This window comes from Pogoniulus pusillus, chromosome 2 (genome assembly GCF_015220805.1).
Source record: "Pogoniulus pusillus isolate bPogPus1 chromosome 2, bPogPus1.pri, whole genome shotgun sequence".
NCBI lineage: Eukaryota > Metazoa > Chordata > Aves > Piciformes > Lybiidae > Pogoniulus > Pogoniulus pusillus.
In genome coordinates, this window is record NC_087265.1 from 5,378,163 (window position 1) to 5,398,887 (window position 20,725).

General features: G+C 51.3%; 1 protein-coding gene across 1 annotated transcript in view; it reads right to left on the reverse strand.

Moving 5' to 3' along the window:
• The window catches only part of RND3 (Rho family GTPase 3), a 28,869-nt gene extending 20,873 nt beyond the window's left edge, over positions 1-7,996 (reverse strand). Inside the window, exons 1-2 of the mRNA XM_064154858.1 lie at positions 7,560-7,996; positions 7,363-7,450 (exon numbers count right to left, since the gene is read on the reverse strand). Coding sequence (XP_064010928.1) covers positions 7,363-7,450; positions 7,560-7,709 — 238 coding nt within the window. The 5' untranslated portion in view covers positions 7,710-7,996. The remainder of the gene's footprint in view (positions 1-7,362; positions 7,451-7,559) is intronic.
• Positions 7,997-20,725: the final 12,729 nt, after the last annotated feature.

Sequence of the window (20,725 nt, forward strand, 5' to 3'; positions counted from 1 at the left end):
AAACGTTAAGAATGATTTACCTTCCAAACCTTATGTTTAAGCTCAAGCTTGTAAGCTGGGGGGGAGTCCTCTCCCCATCAATATGCTTGACTTTGGACTACAGAAAATACATAGATTCAAAGAATGGTCTTCAAGGAACTCTGAAGATCAACTAATTCCATTGGCATGGGGCTGGGACAACCCCCATGTGATCAGGTTGCTCAAGGTCTCACCTAACCTACCCCTGAATAACTCCATTGCCATGGGGCTGGGACAACCCCCATATGAGCAGGTTGCTCAAGGTCTCACCCAACCTACCCTTGAATAACTCCCAAGGAGAGGGCTTAGATCTTGCTCAGCTTAATAAAAAACATCACTAAAAGCTCAAAATATACTTCATTTTTTGATCAAAGACTGATCTGGGTTGGAAGAACCTCTAGAGATCATCTAGGTCCAACCCCTTACAGCAAGCAGGGACACTTCAATTAGTCCAGGTCTCTCTCTTAAGCCCCATCCAACCTAGCTTTGAACATTTCAAACCCTTTAAAAAGGGAGCTTAGAACCAGAGAATTCAGAGAAGGGCTGGAAGGGACCTCGAAGATCATCCAGTTCCAACCCCCCTGCCATGACCTGGGACACCTCACACCAGATCAAGTTGCTTGGAGCCACATCCAGCCTGGCCTTAAACAATTCCAGGGATGAGGCTTCCACTACCTCCCTGGGAAACCTATTCCAAGGACTCATCACCTTCATGGTGAAGAACTTCTCCTAACATCTAATCTACATTTTCCCTCCTCTAGCTTGGATCCATTCCACCATTCCTATTGTTACCTGACAGCCTAAAAAGTCCCTCCCCAGCTTTCTTGGAACCCACTTCAGATACTGGAAAGCCACAATCAGGCCTCCCTGAAGCCTTCTCTTCTCTAGACTGTACAGCCCCTAAAACCAGCTTCCAAGTTTTCCACTGGTCCCAAACTACTGAGATGTGCAGGTGCTGGGGAGGCTTCTAAGGAGAAGCTTTGTCCCCATATGAAGCAGAGTTGATCCCTGCTGGTTTCCAACATGCTCTTCCCACAGCAGCTCCCCCCAGGGAAGAGCTGGATGGGGTGATTTTGGGAGGTGATGGAAAAATGGGTGGCTTCATCCACCAGTGGGATGCAGAGTCCTTGCCTGTGGCCATCCAGAAGCCTTCTTGACACAAGGTCAGCAGCAGCAGGGAATTGGTGCCGTTGTACTCATCACTGCTCAGGCCACATCTCTGATCCTGGGTTCAGTTTTGGGGCCCTCACTCCAAGAAGGGCACTAAGGTGCAGGAGTAGGTCCAGAGAAGGGCAACAAAGCTTGTGAAGGGTCTGGAAAGCAGGGCTGGTAAGGGGCTGCTGAGGGAATTAGGGATGTTCAGCCTGGAGAAAGGGAATCTGAGGGGAGACATCATTGCTCTTTACAACTCCCTGAGGAGAGGCTGGAGGTGGGAGTTGGTCTCTTCTCCCTAGTAACAAGCAATAGGAAGAGAGGAAATGACCTGAAATTGTGCAAGGGGAGGTTTGAGTTGGACATGAGGAGCAATTTCTGTGCTATAAGAGTGGTTAGACGTTGGCACAGGCTGCCCAAAGAGGTGGTGGAGTCCCCAACCCTGGAGGTGTTCAAGAAATCTGTGGCCATGGCACTTGGGGACATGGTTTAAGGGCCATGGTGCGGTGGGTTGGTGGTTGGACTGAGTGATCTTAGAGGGCTTTTCCAACCCAATCTGTTCTATGATTCTATGGTTCTATGACTGCCAAGTGTCTGTGGCTCCATGCCTGGAGGTGTTCAGTTAAACCTGTGGCCATGGCACTTGGGGACATGGATTAAGGGCCATCATAGTGTTGGGTTGATGGTTGGACTGGGTGACCCTAGAGGTCATTTCCAATCAAACTCAGTGTTATGATTCTACCCCATAAGTAGTCTCATACCCTTTACCAGATGGCTTAGAACTCCTCTTAAGGCCACAGAAAGCTGAAGCCCTGTTTGCTAGACCCAAAGCCACCACCACTGCCAACCTGTAGGTTCAGCTCCATATCCCATACCTCCAGAGCTGAAGCTGAGCTCCTGCTCACCACATTGCTCAGCTTCTGCTTGCCCTCAGGCCCTAAGGGAAGTGGTGCTCAGTAACAGGCAAGACTTGACTATTTACACACCAGCAAGCAGCCATCAGGCATTAGTCTTTGTAGCCTTTTGGACTCCAGTCAACTGAAAGAACAACAGATGAACAGCAGCATTCTCACTCCTCAAACCCTTGGGCTCACTCATTATCAGCTACACAAAAATCACATCAACCACTGCAGGGGATGCTCAAAGTCCTTGATGGTTTTCCTCCTTCCAAATCCACCTTTTGGATGGCAGTTGGAGGGGATTTTGTCTAACTGCCATGAAAACATCACCTCCAAGCACATGAATATCACGAGATTCATAGCATTGTGTTTACATTTCTGCAGCTCAAACAGGACTTTGGTCAGTGACCTGGCACTCCCAGTTATCAATTTTTCTTATTTTCCCTCTAAATGGGGGGGGAAAGAAAAATCCCAAGTATAAAGGACTGGTTATTGTTACTCTGCCATGAAAAAAAAATTACATGGCTCAGTGGAGCCAACTTGGAAGTGAATGTGAAGGCAAAGAGGAAAAACTGACATTTCCTTCACAGTGATTCTTGCCAGAGAACTTAGGGAAATAGTAACTTTAATTCCTCTGTGTTTCATCTGCCTTTGGTAGGATTCCCTGGGAAGAACTTGGGGGTGCTGGGGGGATGGCAAAGCTGGACAGGAGCCAGCACCCAGCACTGCCAGCACAGCCTCAGCTGTGTCCTGGGCTGATCCCCAGCAGTGTGGGCAGCAGGGGCAGGGAGAGGATTCTGCCCCTCTGCTGTGACCTCACCTGCAGGGCTGGGGGCAGCTCTGGAGTGCTCAGCACAGCACAGGCAGGGACCAGAGGAGCCACAGCAATGCTGGCAGGGCTGGAAGGGCTCTGCTGTGAGGCCAGGCTGAGAGCTGGGCTTGTTCAGCCTGGGGAAGAGAAAGCTCCAGAGAGACCTTCTGGTGGCCATGCAGTGCTGAAAGAGGCTGATCAGAAAGCTGGGGACAGACTTCTGAGCAGGGCCTGTTGTGCCAGGACAAGGGGTGATGGTTTGAACTGAAATAGGGAGACTCACACAGGACAGACAGAAAAACTTTGTTGCACTGATGGTGGCAAGACCCAGTCCTGGGCTGCCCAGACATGGCAGATGCCCCATGCCTGGAACCATTGCAGGTCAGGTTGTTTGTGGCTCTGAGCAACCTGCTCTAGCTGCAGATATCCCTGCAGACTGCACAGGGCTTGGACTAGAGGACTTTGAAAGGTCCCTTCCAACCTAAAGCACTCTATGATTCTATGGTTTCAGCACAAAACATCCTAATTAATGTCTTTATGACAGAAGCTGCACACATTCCAATCACAGCCAAGCTCACTTGATGCAAAGCTCCAAGTCCTTCTGGATTCCATTCTATGCTAAGCCCCAGCAGCCTGCAAGCATTTCTGCCCCTCTTGAGAATTATTTTACTGGGCTAATGCACTTTTCACAATCCAACCAATAAAAGCCCCCTAAAAGATGTTTTAGGGAGACCCAGGTCCATATCCCTAATTAATGGAATGGGATTTCTCTGCCACAGCTGCTCTTGTACTAGCAAGCCATATAAATCAAACCCACTTTTAATGGAAGAAGCCAAAAACCTTGGGAGGCAAAGACATTCAGCATCCAATTACTCTCCACAGTCTCCACGAAACTGCAACCTGAAGCTTTCTTTCACCTGAACAAAAAAAAACCAACCCTGTATAACACAACAACTTCTACTACTCAGCCTAGCAAAACAAGCAAGCAGCTCCCACACTGCTCAAGACTGCCCTATTGCTTGCTACTAAGCTTACCACAGAGTGGAATAATTTATGGTGTAGTTAAGATTGCAACCAGACATTCCTGCTTTGAAAGAAGGGTTGGTTAAGTCCCAAACCCCCGATGGAAATCCAAGTTGGCCAAGTGCTTTTCCTTAATGCTGTGGCTCATTTCAATCCTTGTAATGACTTGCAGAACCAGACAGCACCAGCAAATGTTTGAATAATGAATCTGCTCATACCACTCCTCCAAAGCAAAGGGTGGTTTTGTCCTATCTTTTCTACGAGCAGCTACCTCAAAAGCTTCCCCATAAAGGCCCAAGCTAGCCTGCAAATGTTCTGCCCTGCGTGACTCTTTACTTTGTCCTGTAGTAAAAAGCATATTGTTATTCTTAATAATAATAGAAAGAACTCAAACCCATGACCTTGCAGCCCAGAAAGCCAACCAGAGCCTGGGCTGCAGCAGAAGTGTGGGCAGCAGGCTGGGGGAGGGGATTCGCCCCCTCTACTCTGCTCTGCTGAGACCCCCAGCTGCAGTACTGCAGCCAGTTCTGGAGCCCCATTACAAGAGGGATGTGGAGATGCTGGAGTGTGTCCAGCAAGGACCATGTGGATGCTCTGAGGGCTGGAGCACCTCTGCTATGAGGGCAGACTGAAAGAGTTGGGGCTGTTCAGGCTGGAGCAGAGAAGGCTCCAAGGTGACCTTCTTGTGGCCTTCCAGGATCTGAAGGGGGCTACAAAAAAGATGAGAGGGGACTTTTTAGGCTGTCAGGGAGTGCCAGGACTGGGGGGAATGGAGCAAAGCTGGAGGTGGGGAGATTAAGACTGGAGGTGAGGAAGAAGTTCTTGAACATGAGAGTGGTGAGAGGCTGGACTGGATTGCCCAGGGAGGTGGTTGAGGCCCCATCCCTGGAGATGTTTAAGGCCAGGCTGGATGAAGCTGTTGCCAGCCTGATCTAATGTGAGATGTCCTTGCCCATGGCAGGGGGGTTGTAACTGGCTGATCCTTGTGGTCTCTTCCAACCCTGATTCTACGATTCTACGACAGTAGGGCCTGTTTTCACCCTACGACAAGGTTATTTTAACCCCATGCCTACAGCTCTCCTCCTTTCCTCAGCATAAAAATGCTCAAGAGTGGCAGAGAAAAAAACTGAATGTGAAACCCAACATCTGAACTCAAAGGAGAGATTCGTTTCCAGGGCAGCCTGCTGCATGCTCCCAGTTGGAAAACAGTTAATGAGGGTTAACGATGGATACTAAATGCTGATAAAAGTCATCTTTGAACATATCAAACTCAGCTAAACAATGTCCTTCTCCTCTCCTCCAAGAGACAATGAGGTAGCTCAACGGCCTCATTACATCCTCCCTGTTGCAATGGACATTATCTCCCTTTAGTTAATCAGTCATATTTTTAAGCTAACTCCCATCTCCTCCTGCTTTAAAGATGTCATTAAGACATTTATTCTATATCAACAGAGGACCAGGGACAAAGCCTCATAAAAAAAAATGCTAAGCCATTATCTTATCTTCTGATGTCTCTTATCTGGTGATTTTGCATCGGGTTAATGGCTTTGGGTTGTGTTTTCTCCCTACTGTTGGTGAGAATTGGCTGCGCAGGGAGAGACAATTCTTCATCCAGAGTCCCGCAAGCAGCAGCTCCACTCCTCAGTAACGCCTTTAAGACTGAACCCTTTCAAATGCATCCTGTTTGTTTTCAGACCGCAGACAAACTTGATCTTAAGCTCCTGACTCCTAATCTAGGGTAGGGTGTCTCTACCCACAGCAGGGAGGTTGGAACTAGATGATCCTTGTGGTTCCTTCCAACCCTGACTGATTCTATGACTCAAAGTCAAATGTTCTGCAAGCTCCAGGACAGGTCTGAGAGAAGGTGACCCCAGCGAAGGCTGGCAAAGTTCTTCTTCCACTGCTTCTATCTTTTGAAGTGCTACAGAACATTTCCTTGCAAGGCTGTCTGCAGTCTTTGACAGAACAGATTCCAAACCCTCCCCAAACAACAGCTCAAGATATTTTTTTTTCCTTCCAAAATAACTATTAATTTTTAATAAGCCCTTGCTCCACAGAGCCTATTACAGCCAGCTTAGTAACCGGGATGAAAGCTCAAACCAGACACACTCTGGAAGCCTACAAGTCTCACTTGGCATGAGATGAAGAAGAGGAAGAGGGATGGGGAGGGGGATGAAATCACTTCAGAACTAGGCTGATACCGGTTGTGGGCACAGAAACTGCCTTTTCCCAGTAATCGTGTTGCAAGAATTTGGAATCATTTCCTCAACAGCAAGAGGGAAGCCAAATCGCCTCCTAAAGTCCTTTTTTTAAACACGGGATTAACATTTTAGTTTCCTGGTTAAAAAAGGGTTGCTGTCATATTTAGCAGGAGCTGCTGGGTCCCAATTCGACACGAACAAGCTATCTACTACACCACTTGCCTAAAGAAGAAAGGGCTGGAATATTCTGTCAAGCTCTCCCCCCTCCACCACCACCCTAACCTTTTTCCCCCCCCCCCCCCTCTTCAATCAATTCTGCACAATGCTGTTGCTCCACATCAGTGTTAATGGTTCACGGTGTCATTCACCCCTGACCAGCATCACCTCCCCAGCAGCAGAGACTCACTGAGGGTGTCCACACTCTCTCTCCAGCCAGCACCGAGGTGGCAAGTTCAGAGGCGCATCCTCCTCACCACCCTGGCTGTTAAGTTCAGCTTAATTCTCAATGACAGAAGGATCTAGAGGAGCTCTTTGCTTAATATGAGATCTGAGGCACTAAGATCAACCTTTCAGGCATGTGGAACTAGTGTTTCTGACATGTTCTTCCAGTTGTCCCTTCAAAGGCCAAGGATGTTTCCTCCCCTGCATCCCCCATCTGCCTCTCCAGTCTTTCCTGGCTTTAAACAGCAAAGAAACCAACCCCAAACTATTGGGTTTTGTAGAAAACCACCAAACAGACATTAAGGAGGCTACGTGGAACCCGAAGCTGAGCAGATGTAATTCACCATTAACATACATAAACATCTCTCCAAATCTTCTACTAGGTAAATCCAGCTTTCCCAGCAGCAAAGGAGCAAAGGTACCCCCTGAAGCTTTCTAGATAAGCTCTTCCCAACCAGGCAGGTGAGAACACATCCCCCCCCCATGCCCTGCTTGTCTTCCCCTGCAATGCTGACAAATCGCTTCTCGGAGGCTTGTCCACACCCTGCTTCCTCCCCCCCCCCCCCCCCCAAAATCAAGATTATGTACCAAACACTTCTGATTAAAGCAAAAAAACCTCCAAACATTCCAGAAACAGACGCTCGGCTGCAGAAACCGGCCCCCCTCCGCCACGACGCGACGGGGAAGGGCTGAGGAAGGCACTGGGGGACGCGAGGGGGGTCCCCGGCTCTGCGGGGCTCTATCGAAGCGATACGGGCTGCTGATTCTCACCGATTCACAACCCCACCTCCCCTCCCCAGCTCGGGGAATCACTCACCCGAGGTGTCCCAGAGGCTGAGCTCGATGCGCTGCGTGTCGATCTCGAAGCTGGCCGTGTAGTTCTCAAAGACGGTGGGGACGTAGCTCTGCCGGGAGACAGCGCAGGGTCAGCCCGCGTCTACAACCCCGGGGTCCCAAGCCCGGTGCCCTCACCCCAGCGCTCCCCGATCCCCGCTCCTAGCCCCTCCAGCCCACCTCGGGGAAGCAATCCTTGGCGAAAACGTGGAGCAGGGCGGTTTTCCCGCACTGGCTGTCCCCCACCACCACGATCTTGCACTTGACGTTCTGGTTTGGATCCATCACCGCCTTGCTCGATAACTTCTGGCTGGCTCTTCTTTCCTTCATTGATCTCGGCTTTAGTTCCTTCGGGCGGCCACAACGAAAGAGAATGGGGGGGGAAGGGGGGGGAGGGAAATTCAAACCAAAAACAAACCCAAAACCCCACACCACCAAAACCACCTGGGCTCTTCTCCACAACAAAAGAAGTCCAAAATAATAATAATTTAAAAAAAAAAGAAAAAAAAAAAGAAAAACCAAACCAGAACCGAACCAAAACAACCCGAAGGTGGCAGCGGCAGAGCCACGGGACACGCCGCCGGCTCTCGGCTCCGCTGCGCTCCAGGCGCCCGCCGCTCCCGCGCACACTGCTTTGTCCCCCCACCGCCCTCCTCTATTTATAGCCTCGCAGCCGCCAATCACCGCCCGCCGCCGCTGCGGGGCCCGGCCCCTTCCCCGCGCGCCGGCCGCGCGCCCGCCGGGGCAGAGCGCCCCCTGTGGGAGCGTCGCGGCAAGCGCAGCGCTGAGGCGGCAGTGCCGAGGGGCGCCTGAGGAGGGGGCTCCGCCGGGGGGCTCCGGTGCCTACTGCCGCGCTTGCTCTGGAGGCACCCCCGACAACCCCCTGGTGGACTGCCCACACAGCCTCCCCTGCTCCTGGGTCTGCCAGGCGCAGGGCAACCCGCGGAGGGCTGTGCTGGTGTCAGAGCGGTGCCGTCCTGTCAGGGAGAGGCCTGGTGTGGGGCCTGTGCCCACAGCAGCGATGGGCAGGGGGAAGGAGGGGATAATTACATAGCTCTTCTTTGGTAGTTTTGTACCTACCCGACAAATCTCAGTGCTACCAAAGGGAACCTGCGGGGCATTGCGGCCCCCAAAGAGGCAACAATGTAGCTGACACCAGCCAGGACTCCTGAGGATCGAGCAGAGAGATTCCCCCACTGCCAGGGCCACTGCATAAAGCATCCTTTGAGGAAGACCCCTCAGGAAGGTGCTCCCTGCCGGGGCTACCCACCGGGTGTCCCTCAGAGAGGATCCCTGCAGGAGGTACTCAGGGCCACTGACTTGGTGTCCCTCAGAGAGGATCCCTGCAGGAGATACTCAGGGCCACTGACTTGGCGTCCCTCAGAGAGGATCCCTGCAGGAGATACCCAGGGCCACTGACTTGGTGTCCCTCAGAAACAGTCTCTCAGGGTGTTGCCGCACCTCCAGCCCCACCAGTTTGGCACCATTCAAGGAAGATGCCTCAGAGAGGTGCCCACTTCCAGCCCCACCAGTTTGGCATCCCTCAACGAGGGTCCCTCACAGAGGTGTCACCTTCCAGGGCCACCAGTTTGGCACCATTCAAGGAAGATCCCTCACAGAGGTGTCACCTTCAGGGCCACCAGTTTGGCACCATTCAAGGAAGATCCCTCAGAGAGGTGCCCCCTTCCAGGCCCACCAGTTTGGCATCCTTCAAGCAGGGTCCCTCAGAGAGGTGCCCTCTTCCAGGGCCACCAGTTTGGCACCATTCAAGGAAGATCCCTCACAGAGGTGTCCCCTTCCAGGCCCACCAGCTGGCATACTTCAAGGAAGATCCCTCAGTGAGGTCTCTCCTTCTAGGGCCACCAATTGGGCATCCCTCAAGGAAGATCCCTCAGAGAGGTACCCCCCTCCAGGGCCACCAGTTTTGCACCATTCAAGGAGAGTCCCTCAGAGAGGTGTCCCTTTCCAGGCCCGCCAGTTGGCATCCTTCAAGGAAGAACCATCAGAGAGGTGCCCCCTTCCAGGGCCACGAGTTGGGCATCCCTCGAAGAAGATGCCTTAGAGACTGTTCTTCACCAAGGTGCCCTCCTCCAGGCCCACCAGTTTGGCATCATTCAAGGAAAATCTCTCATAGAATGCCCTTCACCAAGATGCCCCTCGAGGAGTTTGCCCCTGTCCAGGGCCACCAACAGGGCTGGGGAGAGGCAGCTCAGCTTCAGCCTTGACTGTCCTGCATGCCTGGCTCAGCTGGGCAGTGGTATCAATGGTGCCCAGAGGGTTTTTTCCCTCATGACATAGTCAGAAGCAGGTTGGGACCTCAGACAAGCATCCCCACCACTGACATACTCCTTTTTTTTTTCAGCTTCCTGGACACAAACCCAAGCAGAGGTGGGAAATGATCACCTGAGGACTGAACACTGCCCTGAATGAAGCAGAGATTCTGGAGCAGTGCAGGGTGCATCTGTCCTGCAGCGACACAACAAGGGATAGTTTGTGAGTGCTCTGCTCCCTCAAGTGCTCTCCCGCATGGCAGGCAGACAGACACCCTCAGGAAGGGGCTGCCAGCAGGCAGGAGGGCTGGAGCTGAGCCATTCCCTCTCTCTGCCTTGCTCAGACCTCGCTGCCAGCTTCACCTAGGGCAGCCAAAGATGAGGTGGCCTTCACAAAGGTGGGGTCTTCTGGTCTCTTCAGTGAGTCATGCAGGTCACGAACCATCTCCATGTCAGTTCTGGGCTGAAATGTGAGTGATTAATAAACATCCTGCAACAGCAAACCCTTCTATCTTGGGCATGTTTGAGCCACAGGGAGATGCTCCTGTGACACACAGACAAGAGAATCCCAAGCATGACATTTCAAATTTGAGTACTAATGTTCTTCATTTTGTTTTGGTGTGTCATATCTTTAAGCTGGTCAAATTACTCAGCTCTGATGAATTCTCCACAGTCTGAAAGCTTGATTTCTGCTTGGAAATCAGGAGCAGAACAGTCAAATCTGCAGCCTGTGCATTGTTTGTAAGGACTTGTTTAATACTTGGAGCAGCCAGCTATTCCATCTCTCTTTTTGCTGAATTAAAAGCTGATCTCAGCTGATTTCCTTTTCATAGATCCATAGAATAGTTTGGGTTGGAAGGGACCTCCAATGTCATCTAGTGCCAGCGCCTTAGGTATGTGCAGGGACACCTTCTGCTAGCCCAAGTTGATCAAGGCCCAACTTGGCCTTGAACACCACCAGAATGGAGACATCCACAATCTCTCTGGGCAACATGTTCCAGTGTCTCATCACCCTTACTTACCCATCCATCCATCCATCCCTCCCTCCCTCCCTCTCTCTGGAGATATTCAAGACCCACCTGGATGTGTTCCTGTGTGATCTGATATAGGTGATACTGCTCTGGCAGGCGCATTGGACTAGATGATCTTTTGAGGTCCCTTCCAGCCCCTAATATTCTGTGATTCTGTGATCTGTCCATCCACCCATCTATCCATCCACCCATCTGTCCATCTATCCATAGAATCATAGAATCAAGCAGGTTGGAAGAGACCTCCAAGCTCAGCCACTCCAACCTAGCAACCAGCCCTCAACAATCAACCAGACCATGGCATCAAGTGCCCCAGCCAGGCTTTGCTTCAACACCTCCAGGCACAGAGACTCCACCACCTCCCTGGGCAGCCCATTCCAATGCCAATCACTCTCTCTGACAACAACTTCCTCCTAACACCCAGCCTAGACCTCCCCTGCCACAACTTGAGACTGTGTCCCCTTCTTCTGTTGCTGCTTACCTGGCAGAAGAGCCCAACCCCACCTGGCTACAGCCTCCCTTCAGGTAGCTGCAGACAGCAATGAGCTCTGCCCTGAGCCTCCTCTTCTGCAGGCTGCACACCCCCAGCTCCCTCAGCCTCTCCTCACAGGGCTGTGTTCCAGGCCCCTCACCAGCTTCATTGCCCTTCTCTGGACACCTTCTGGCACCACAACATCTCTATCTATCCATCCATCCATCTGTTCATCCATCCATCCATCCATCCATCCATCCATCCATCCATCCATCCATCCTTCTATCTACCCATCCATCCCTCTCTCTGTCCATCCATCCATCTGTCCACCCATTTATCCATCCCTGCTGCCCACCAAAATGGCCTCATCACATTGGACATGGGAGAAGAGTAAGCAGTGAGGAAACCTCCCAGCAATTTTCTTTGCCCTCTTTTGTTTTACATCTATTTGAGGAGGACGTAATTCTGGGCCAAGTCAGTTGTGTAAATGCTCTTCTCCAGAGTGCAAAAATCCTGCTCCTTCATTCCCACTCTGCACTGAAACATGTGGCAGCCTCACGGGTGGATGCAGATGGGATGGAGCTCTGGAGGCTCAGCTTTGCGAGTCCCACATACCTGAGGCATAGCTGTCTCATGTAAGAGGAGAAGAAGATGGGGTTGAAAGAGCTCTTTGTTAATGCTGAATGGGAGCTGGCTATGAACATCTGCTCCCTATCAGCTCATCGTTCACCTCCATACAGATGGAAGAAAGATGGCACCAAAGCCTGGCCTGGTGCTGCCTCTTCCTTGGTGGTTGCTTGGTTTGGGCAGGAGTGAGGCTGCTCTGAAGAGGAATTGGTGCTCCTGGGGCAACTGGGGTTGGGGTGAGATGAGTCCCTGGCAGAGCTCACATGGAAAATCCGCCTCCATCCAGCTATGTCAGGAATGTGGAAACTTGAAAACACACACACACACACACTGCTTACTCATCGTGACCACAGAGCTTCCATCACCACGGTTCTCAGTCACATCATGTTTACATCCTTTTGTTTGCTCTTCCAGCCAGCATCACCCAGTTAAACCTCAGGGCTTCCAGGGTGCCCTGCAGTGCTTTGGGAGTCCTATGACAGCCAATAAGCTCCAAGACAGCCCCCCTGCCTCGCTCCCAAACCCTCCTGCTTGTTGTGGTTCCTTGGGGAAGCTGTTGCAGATATGTTAATCCCCATAAAACCATTATTCATGTCATACTCTTAGGTTTAATGCCTTTTCCCATATCTTGATAAGGAGGGGGATAACATGGTGGGGGTTAACATTCCCAGTGGTGTTTTTCACACGCAGCCTGGCTTTTGATTTATAGGGCAGAGATTCTTCCTTTGCTTACTTCAAATTTGCCAGACCCTGGGAGTGGTGGGGAATGGAGTTAAGTCTGGTTGTAGCTGGTGGTGCTCACGAGGACTCAGTGCTACAGACAGTTCTCTTTAGTGTCTTTATCAATGACCAGTTGGTAGCTGCTCACCAGTGGTGCTCCTGAGAGCTCAGTGCTACAGACAGTTCTCTTTAATGCCTTTATCAATGACCACTTGGTAGCTGCTCACCAGTGGTGCTCCTGAGGGCTCAGTGCTACAGACAGTTCTCTTTAATGCCTTTATCAATGACCTGCATGAGGGGATTGAGGCTCCTTCAGTAAGTTTGCAGATGACAGCAAGCTGGGCAAAAGTATTAATTTGCTGTGGATAGGAAGGGTCTGCAGAGTGGCTTGGACGTGCTGGATCAATGGGCCAAGGCCAGTGGGATGAAGTTCCACAAGGCCAAGTGCTGGGTGCTGCACTTGGGTCACAACAGCCCCAGGAAGGTTCCAGTCTTGGGGCAGAGTAGCTGAAAACTGCCCAATGAAAAAGGACCTGGGGGTGCTGATTGACAGTAGCTCAAGATGAGCCAGTGTGTGTGTCCAGGTGGCCAAGAAGCCCACCAGCATCCTGGCCTGGACCAGCAAAAGTGTGGCCAGCAGGACTAGGGCAAGGATTGTGCTGCTGTACTGGGCACTGCTGAGGTTACACCTCAAATACTGAGTTCGGTTTTGAGCCTCTCACTCCAAGAAGGACTTTGAAGTGCTGGAGCATATCCAGAGAAGGGCAACAAAGCTGGTGAAGGATCTGGAGAACAAGTTCCCACTGCACCATGCTGGCATTCTGTGACCACAACACATTTCCCCCCTCTCACCAGTTATCTGCCTGAACATTCTCTACAACCACAAAGCCCAGCAACAGTGTTTTCAGCCTCACAATAACCACTTGATTATCCGAATTGACAACTGCTATCAGAGTCTCACTCCCAACTGCCCCAGCAGCTGTGGGAAGCATTAAACACCCTCCATAAAACATGAAGCTCACATATCCCATCCCCTCCTCCCTCTTGCAGCTCGCTGGAGCTTGGTGGGACATGTTCAAGGTTTAGGGTCAGACACTTGTGCCTGAGGAAATGCGTTGTTTCCTGCGTGTCGGAAGCGTGGGCTCCCTTGTGAGCCTGAGGTGAGAGTCGTTCATTTCACCATCACATCTGAGCTTTCTCCCCCCAGAATCTATTCAGAGTGATCTCGTCACCTTCACGAGGAGCTAGTCAGAAACATCTGTACTTCTCTCAGGCCAGCATGCCTCATTTAGGGTCACCATTCCAAAAGCCTCTTCTGAAGGCAGGCTCCTTTGTTATCTCTTCCGAGGCACTTATCAGTGTTGTAGTTGATTTCTTAACAGATGAAAACAAATTAGCTTTCGTTGCTGCCTGGTGAGATGACAGCATCTGAGGAGGTGCCTTGGACAGATGAGGAGCAGGAAGGTCTGGAGGGTGTCCCTGTCCATGGCAAGGGTTTGGAACTCGATGATTTTTAATGTTCTTTTCAACCCAAACCACTGAATGAAGGATCACAGAACCACAGAATCAGTCAGAGTTGGGAGGGATCACAAAGACCATCTGGTTCCAACCCTCCAGCCATGGGCAGGGACACTCTACCCTAGACCAGGTTGGCCTTAAACACTGCCAGGGATGGGGCCTCAACCACCTCCTGGGCAGATCTAGAGAGATATTTTCTGGGGCCACTTCCTTCAAGGTGAAGAGGTTTGGGTTCAGATACATCCCCGCTTACAACTACTCAACCTTCTTTCCCCACCAGCTGGGGAACTGCCTCAAATCAGAACTTCCCTGAAGCAGAACTTATTCCATTTGGATAAATTACATCTAGGGCAGGAAAACTCCTGGATGAACAGAGTGAAAATACCTCATGCAAATCTGGCCTCAGCTGCTTTGCTGTTCCATTATGTATGATTTGTCAGTGCTCACAGGAAGAACAAATTGCAAGCTGGGGCTGTTCTGCCACCCGTGAAATCATGAGCAGCTCAAGGACGTTTCCTGCTCCAGGATGGTGTCAGGAGCAGAGAGCAAGAACAATTGTGAGGAGCCAAAAAAGTCAGCATTCAGAGTCTACAGCTTTTAAGTGTTCTGCTTGAATTCCTAGTGTTGGTGTGTGTTCCTCGCTTGTGTGTGAGCAACACAAAGAGCTCAGCACAGCGGGGTGGGGGCAGGAAGGGCCCTCTGGAGATTATCCAGTCCAACCCCCCGTGCTAAAGCAAGGGCACCCATAGCAGCTTGCCCAGCTTCACTCTGATATGGGTCAAGAACTGGCCCAGAGAGTGGTGGTGAATGGTGCCACATCCAGTTGGCAGATGGCACTAGTGGATGGCTGCCCAGGGATCAGTGCTGGGCACAGTCCTGTTGAGTAGCTTTATTGATGATCTGGACCAGGGGATTGAGTACTGCATCAGTAAGTTTGCAGATGACACCAAGCTAGGAGCAGCTGTGGAGCTGTTGGAGGGGAGGAGAGCCCTGCAGAGGGACCTGGACAGGCTGGATGGGTGGGCAGAGGCCAATGGGATGAGATTGAACAAGGCCAAGTACAGGGTTCTGCACTTTGGCCACAACAACCCCAAGCAGCGCTACAGGCTGGGGACAGAGTGGCTGAGAGCAGCCAGGCAAACAGGGAGCTGGGGGTGCTGGGAGAGAGGAGCTGAAGATGAGGCAGCAGTGTGCCCAGGTGGGCAGCAGAGCCAATGGCATCCTGGGCTGGCTCAGGAGCAGTGTGGGCAGCAGGACAAGGAAGGTTCTTGTGCCCCTGTGCTCAGCACTGCTCAGGCCACACCTTGAGTGCTGTGTCCAGTTCTGGGCTCCTCCATTCAAGAGAGATGTTGAGGTGCTGGAAGGTGTCCAGAGAAGGGCCTTCAGTTTTGGGCTCCCCAGTTGAAGAGGGGCAGGGATCTGCTGGAGAGGGTCCAGCAGAGGGCTATGAGAATGATTAGGGGACTGGAGGGCATGGCTCATTAGGAGAGGCTGAGGGACCTGGGGCTGCTTAGTCTGGAGAGGAGAAGATTGAGAGGGGATTTAATCAATGTCTATAAATATCTGAGGGCTGGGGGTCGGGAGTGGGGGCAGGCTCTGCTCACTGCTCCCTGGGATAGGACAAGGAGCAATGGATGGAAGCTGCAGCTCAGGAGGTCCCACCTCAAACCAAGGGGGAACTTCTTTCCTGTAAGGGTCCCAGAGCACTGGCACAGGCTGCCCAGAGAGGCTGTGGAGTCTCCTTCTCTGGAGCCTTTCAAGGCCTGTCTGGATGTGTTCCTCTGTGACCTGGTCCTGCTCTGGCAGAGGGGCTGGACTCGATGATCTCCTTGGCTCCCTTGGCTCCCTAACCCCTGACATCCTCTGAGCCTGTGATTTCTTCCAACCCAAACCGTTCTATGATTCCATATCCCAAAATGACTTTTGAATCTCTTTCCTGGGAAGCTACAAGGATGGAACATTTTGACTTCAGGCAGAGAACAGATTTCATTTTGCAGGGAATTTTGAAATCCTTTCCCTTGAATCCCTTTCCCCCTCCCCCCCTTTTTTTTAGGGTGAAAATAAAAAAGCAGCAAATGAAACTGTGGAATCCTCACACTTCTCACCCAACTCTGGCCTCTCCCCGACGGGTGGGGGCCAAAGGAGCTGGAAACAGCATCCAGGGCAGGGTGAAGCAGATGAGGTCAGCACTGCCTGTCCTTACCCGTTCCTGCCAACTTCACAGAGCTTCCCTGAAGGCAGAGAGAGACTTTAAATTCTTGCTGAAGAGCAGAAAAGAGCTCAGCAAATCAGCAGTGCTTTGGGTTTGGAAGGGTTTTTTTTTGTTGTTGCTGCTGTTGCCTTTATTTTTATTTTTGGCTGCAGAACCACCACAGAGGAGGTTTAATTGTCCTGAGGAAGTTTAAATTGCTTCAAGTCTCCTGGAACTGCTGCAGGCTGGAGCCATTCTCCCCACCCCTTCATACCACACCGAGCCTCAACTATTCAGTGAACCAAAACTTCCCTGGCTGCACACACATATTTGTCATTCCTGCCCATGTGAATGAGTAACAGCAGCAGTCAGGGCAGCAGCCTGGACCCTTGGAAGCATAGCAAGCATTTTTTGGGTGCCATTTGAAACCCTTAACACGCTTCAGCCTTGGGTTTTATTGTTCTTTTCTGTCCCACAGCCTCAGCCTTTCCCACCAGTAAGTGATGGGGTTCAATTTAGTGCTGCATGTCAGAGAACCCTGCTTGGAAAAGACCTTAAGATCATCAAGTCCAGCCAGAACCTAACATCAACTACCTGAAGGGAGGTTGTAGCCAGGTGGGGTTGGTTTCTTCTGCCAGGCAAACAGCAACAGAAGAATGGGGGGACAGTCTCAAGTTGTGGCAGGGGAGGTCTAGGCTGGATGTTGTTAGGAAGTTGTTGTCAGAGAGAGTGATTGGCACTGGAATGGGCTGCCCAGGGAGGTGGTGGAGTGGCTGTGCCTGGAGGTGTTGAAGCAAAGCCTGGCTGAGGCACTTAGTGCCATGGTCTGGTTGATTGGCTAGGGCTGGGTGCTAGGTTGGACTGTTTGAGCTTGGAGGTCTCTTCCAACCTGCTGGATTCTCTGATGATTCTCTGTTGATTCTATGGAGAGGGAATGGCCTCAAGCTGCCATTGGGTAGATTGATTCTGTGATCTCCATGTACACAGGAGGCTATGGCCCTCAGCACCTCATCCAAATCTTTTCTAAACACCTCCAAGGATGGGGACTCTACCACCTCCCTGGGCAGCCTATTCCAGTGCCTGAAGCCCTTTCCTGTGGAAAAAAATTTTCCTAGCATCCAATCTAAACCTCACTCAGTGCAAATTGAGGCCATTTCCTCTCATCATATCACTTGGTGTGGCAGCTCCACAGACACTGGGGATGCCTCCTGTGCCAGAGCTTTTGAATCATAGAATCACCTGGTTGGAAATGACCTTAAGATCCTTGAGTGAAACCAGAACCAAACATCTCCCTGTGCACAGCTGTCAGACCACAGCCCTCAGCATCTGATTCAAAATGTCTTTTAAACACCTTCAGGCTTGGTGACTCCATCACCTGCCTGGGGCAGCCTGTTCCAGTGCCTGATGACCCTTTCAGTGAGGAAATTGTTCCTCATGTCCAACCTAAACCTTCTCTGGTGCAACTTGAAGCTATTTTCTCTCATGCTCCCACTTGTTACTAGGGGGAAGAGCCCAACACTCACTTCACTTTAAACTCCTTTCAAGAAGCTGTAGACAGCAATGAGGTCTCCCCTCAGCCTCCTCTTCTCCACACTAAACACCCCCAGGGTCTCTCAGTTGCTCCTCACCAGCCCTCTTCTCCAAACCCTTCAGCTTCATGGACTGGATGATCTTGGAGATCTCTTCCAACCTGGTTGATTCTATGATTGCCCTTCTCTGGACATGCTCCTGCCCCTCAGTGTCCATCTTGGAGTGAGTAGCTCACTGAGTAGGCTTGGGAAGCTGGTAGCTTTAGCCTCACCAGTGACTGGTGCCAGGCTGTGATTAATCTGGCTCCAATCTGCATGAAAAAACCTCAGGAATTTGGAGAGGAGGGGGGAAGGGAGGTTCAGCAGAATGGCCACAGGCACCCATGTGGGTAAACCACGCACTTGGCTTGCCTCAAGCAGTGAGGTTTGCACGTAGAGAGCTTCCAGAAAGCAAACAGCAAGGAGGAGAAATCCTCGGTGAGAAGCAAGAGTGAGCAGCAGGCTTTGCTCTGCCATTTGTTCAGGAGATGCAGTGCAAATAGGACATCAAAAGGCTCTGCCCAAAATAAGAATTATGAAGCTTCAACCTTCTTAACCTTCCTCCTAACCACTCAGTGGGGAACTGGGGGCAAGTCCTTGTCCCCACATTTACTCCTTGCCCCCAAGTGTCTAAGGAACTACAGGTTCTGGGGCAGCTCCTGCATCGTCACAGCTGTTGATAACTAAGAGATTGCTGCTTTAGGAGGGGTTGCCTTTCAGGGCTGTTTGAATGAGGCTGTGGACTGCAATTGCAATGCACAAATGAGATTTAATCATCCTTATCCCCACATTTAGTCCTTGCCCCCAAATTTCTAAGGAACTACAGGTTCTGGGGCAGCTCCTGCATGGTCACAACTGTTGATAACTAAGAGATTGCTGCTTCAGGAGGAGTTGCTCTTCAGGGCTGTTTGCATGAGGCTGTGGACTGCAGTTGCAATGCACAAATGAGATTTAATCATCCTTGTTCCCAGAACTAAATGAGATTTAATCATCCTTGTCCCCACATTTAGTCCTTGATCCCAAATTTAAGGAACTACAGGTCCTGGGGCAGCTCCAGCTGTTGATAACTAAGAGATTGTTGCTTCAGGAGGGGTTGCTCTTCAGGGCTGTTCGAGTGAGGCTGTGGACTGGAACTGCAATGCACTAATGAGAGTTAATCTGAGCCCCTGGGTCAATCAGGGCATTTCTGGGTCAGGCTGACCCTAGCCTTGATTTTTCTCCCTGCTGCCTGCAGCCAGCAAGATAAAATGCAGAGGTTTGCTCCATGTCTGTCATAAAATCACAGAATTGGGTTGGAAAAGACCTTTCAGATCATTGAGTCTAAACATTATGTAATCCTAGCAAGGCTGCTGCTAAGTTATGTCCCTCAGCACCACATCTCTGTGTCTCTTAAACACCTCCAGGGATAGGGGATTCAGCCAACTCCCTGGGGAGCCTCTTCCAGTCTTTGAAAAGATTTTTAGTTCAACCTAAAGCCTTGTGCAACTTGAGGCCATTTCCTCTTGTCCTATCATTTGTTCCTTGGAAGAAGATACCAACACCCACCTTTTCCAGGAAGAAAGGCAGAAGGTGTCCCCTCAACCTCCTCCAGAGCAAACAACCCCAGTTCCCTCAGCCATTCCACACCAGACTTCTCCAGATCCTTCAGCCAGCCTTGTTGCTCTTCTCTGGTCATGCTCCAGCACCTGAACATGAGGCAGCAGTGTGCCCCGGTGGGCAGCAGAGCCAATGGCATCCTGGGCTGGCTCAGGAGCAGTGTGGCCAGCAGGACAAGGGAGGTTCTTGTGCCCCTGTGCTCAGCACTGCTCAGGCCACACCTTGAGTGCTGTGTCCAGTTCTGGGCTCCTCCATTCAAGAGAGATGTTGAGGTGCTGGAAGGTGTCCAGAGAAGGGCAGCAAGGCTGGGGAGGGGCCTGGAGCAGAGCCCTGTGAGGAGAGGCTGAGGGAGCTGGGGGTGTGCAGCCTGCAGCAGAGGAGGCTCAGGGCAGAGCTCATTGCTGTCTGCAGCTCCCTGAAGGGAGGCTGTAGCCAGGTGGGGTTGGTCTCTTCTGCCAGGCAAGCAGCAACAGAAGAAGGGGACAGAGTCTGAAGTCTAGGCTGGATGTTGTTAGGAAGTTGTTGTCAGAGAGAGTGATTGGCATTGGAATGGGCTGCCCAGGGAGGTGGTGGAGTCAACATCCCTGGAGGCGTTCAAGAAGAGACTGGCTGGAGCACTTAGTGCCATGGTCTGGTTGATTGTCTAGGGCTGGGTGCCAGGTTGGAGTGGCTGAGCTTGGAGGTCTCTTCCAACCTGTTTGATTCTTTGATTCTGTGATTCTATTCCTTCACCTCAATGTCCTTCTTGAAGTGAGAATCCCAAAACAGAACTCAGTACTCAAGGTGTGGCCTCACCAGCCCTGAGCACAGAGGGACAATCTCCTGTCCTTACTTGGTGGTGTTGGAGGGATTTGATGTTCCCAGCCTCAACATCTGTGCCCTTTCTGCTGCTTTTCTACAACCTGGAGCTCAGAAAGCATCAGCATAGATGGTGATGGGCAATGACTTGGAAATCCCATAGCTGCCACTGCCATCAGACCAGAGCCTGTCCCACCTCAGTAGCTCCTCACTCTGAAGGATGAAGATCTGTGGTCTGCACAAGCTTTGACTGCCTTCAGAGAGAGGCAACCATGGAGCTCATTAAGCAAGTGTTAGATGCAGCAGGTTTCACACACTTGCCACCCTGAGATTTCCAGAGGCATGGAAAGTGAGCTGTGCTAATTAAGTGACTCAGAAAAGACCAACTGGTCTTCTGACACGTTTTGGGGTTGGCATTTGAATGACTGCTTCCAAGCTTTTCATCTCTTCTTCCTACGCTGCTGTTTGCTAAATAAGAGAGGCTACACAGGAAGCCTGCAAGAAGCAAGAGCCTCTGGAGTGGCTTTGCCTCACCTGCAGAGTGCTGTGGTCTTGTGT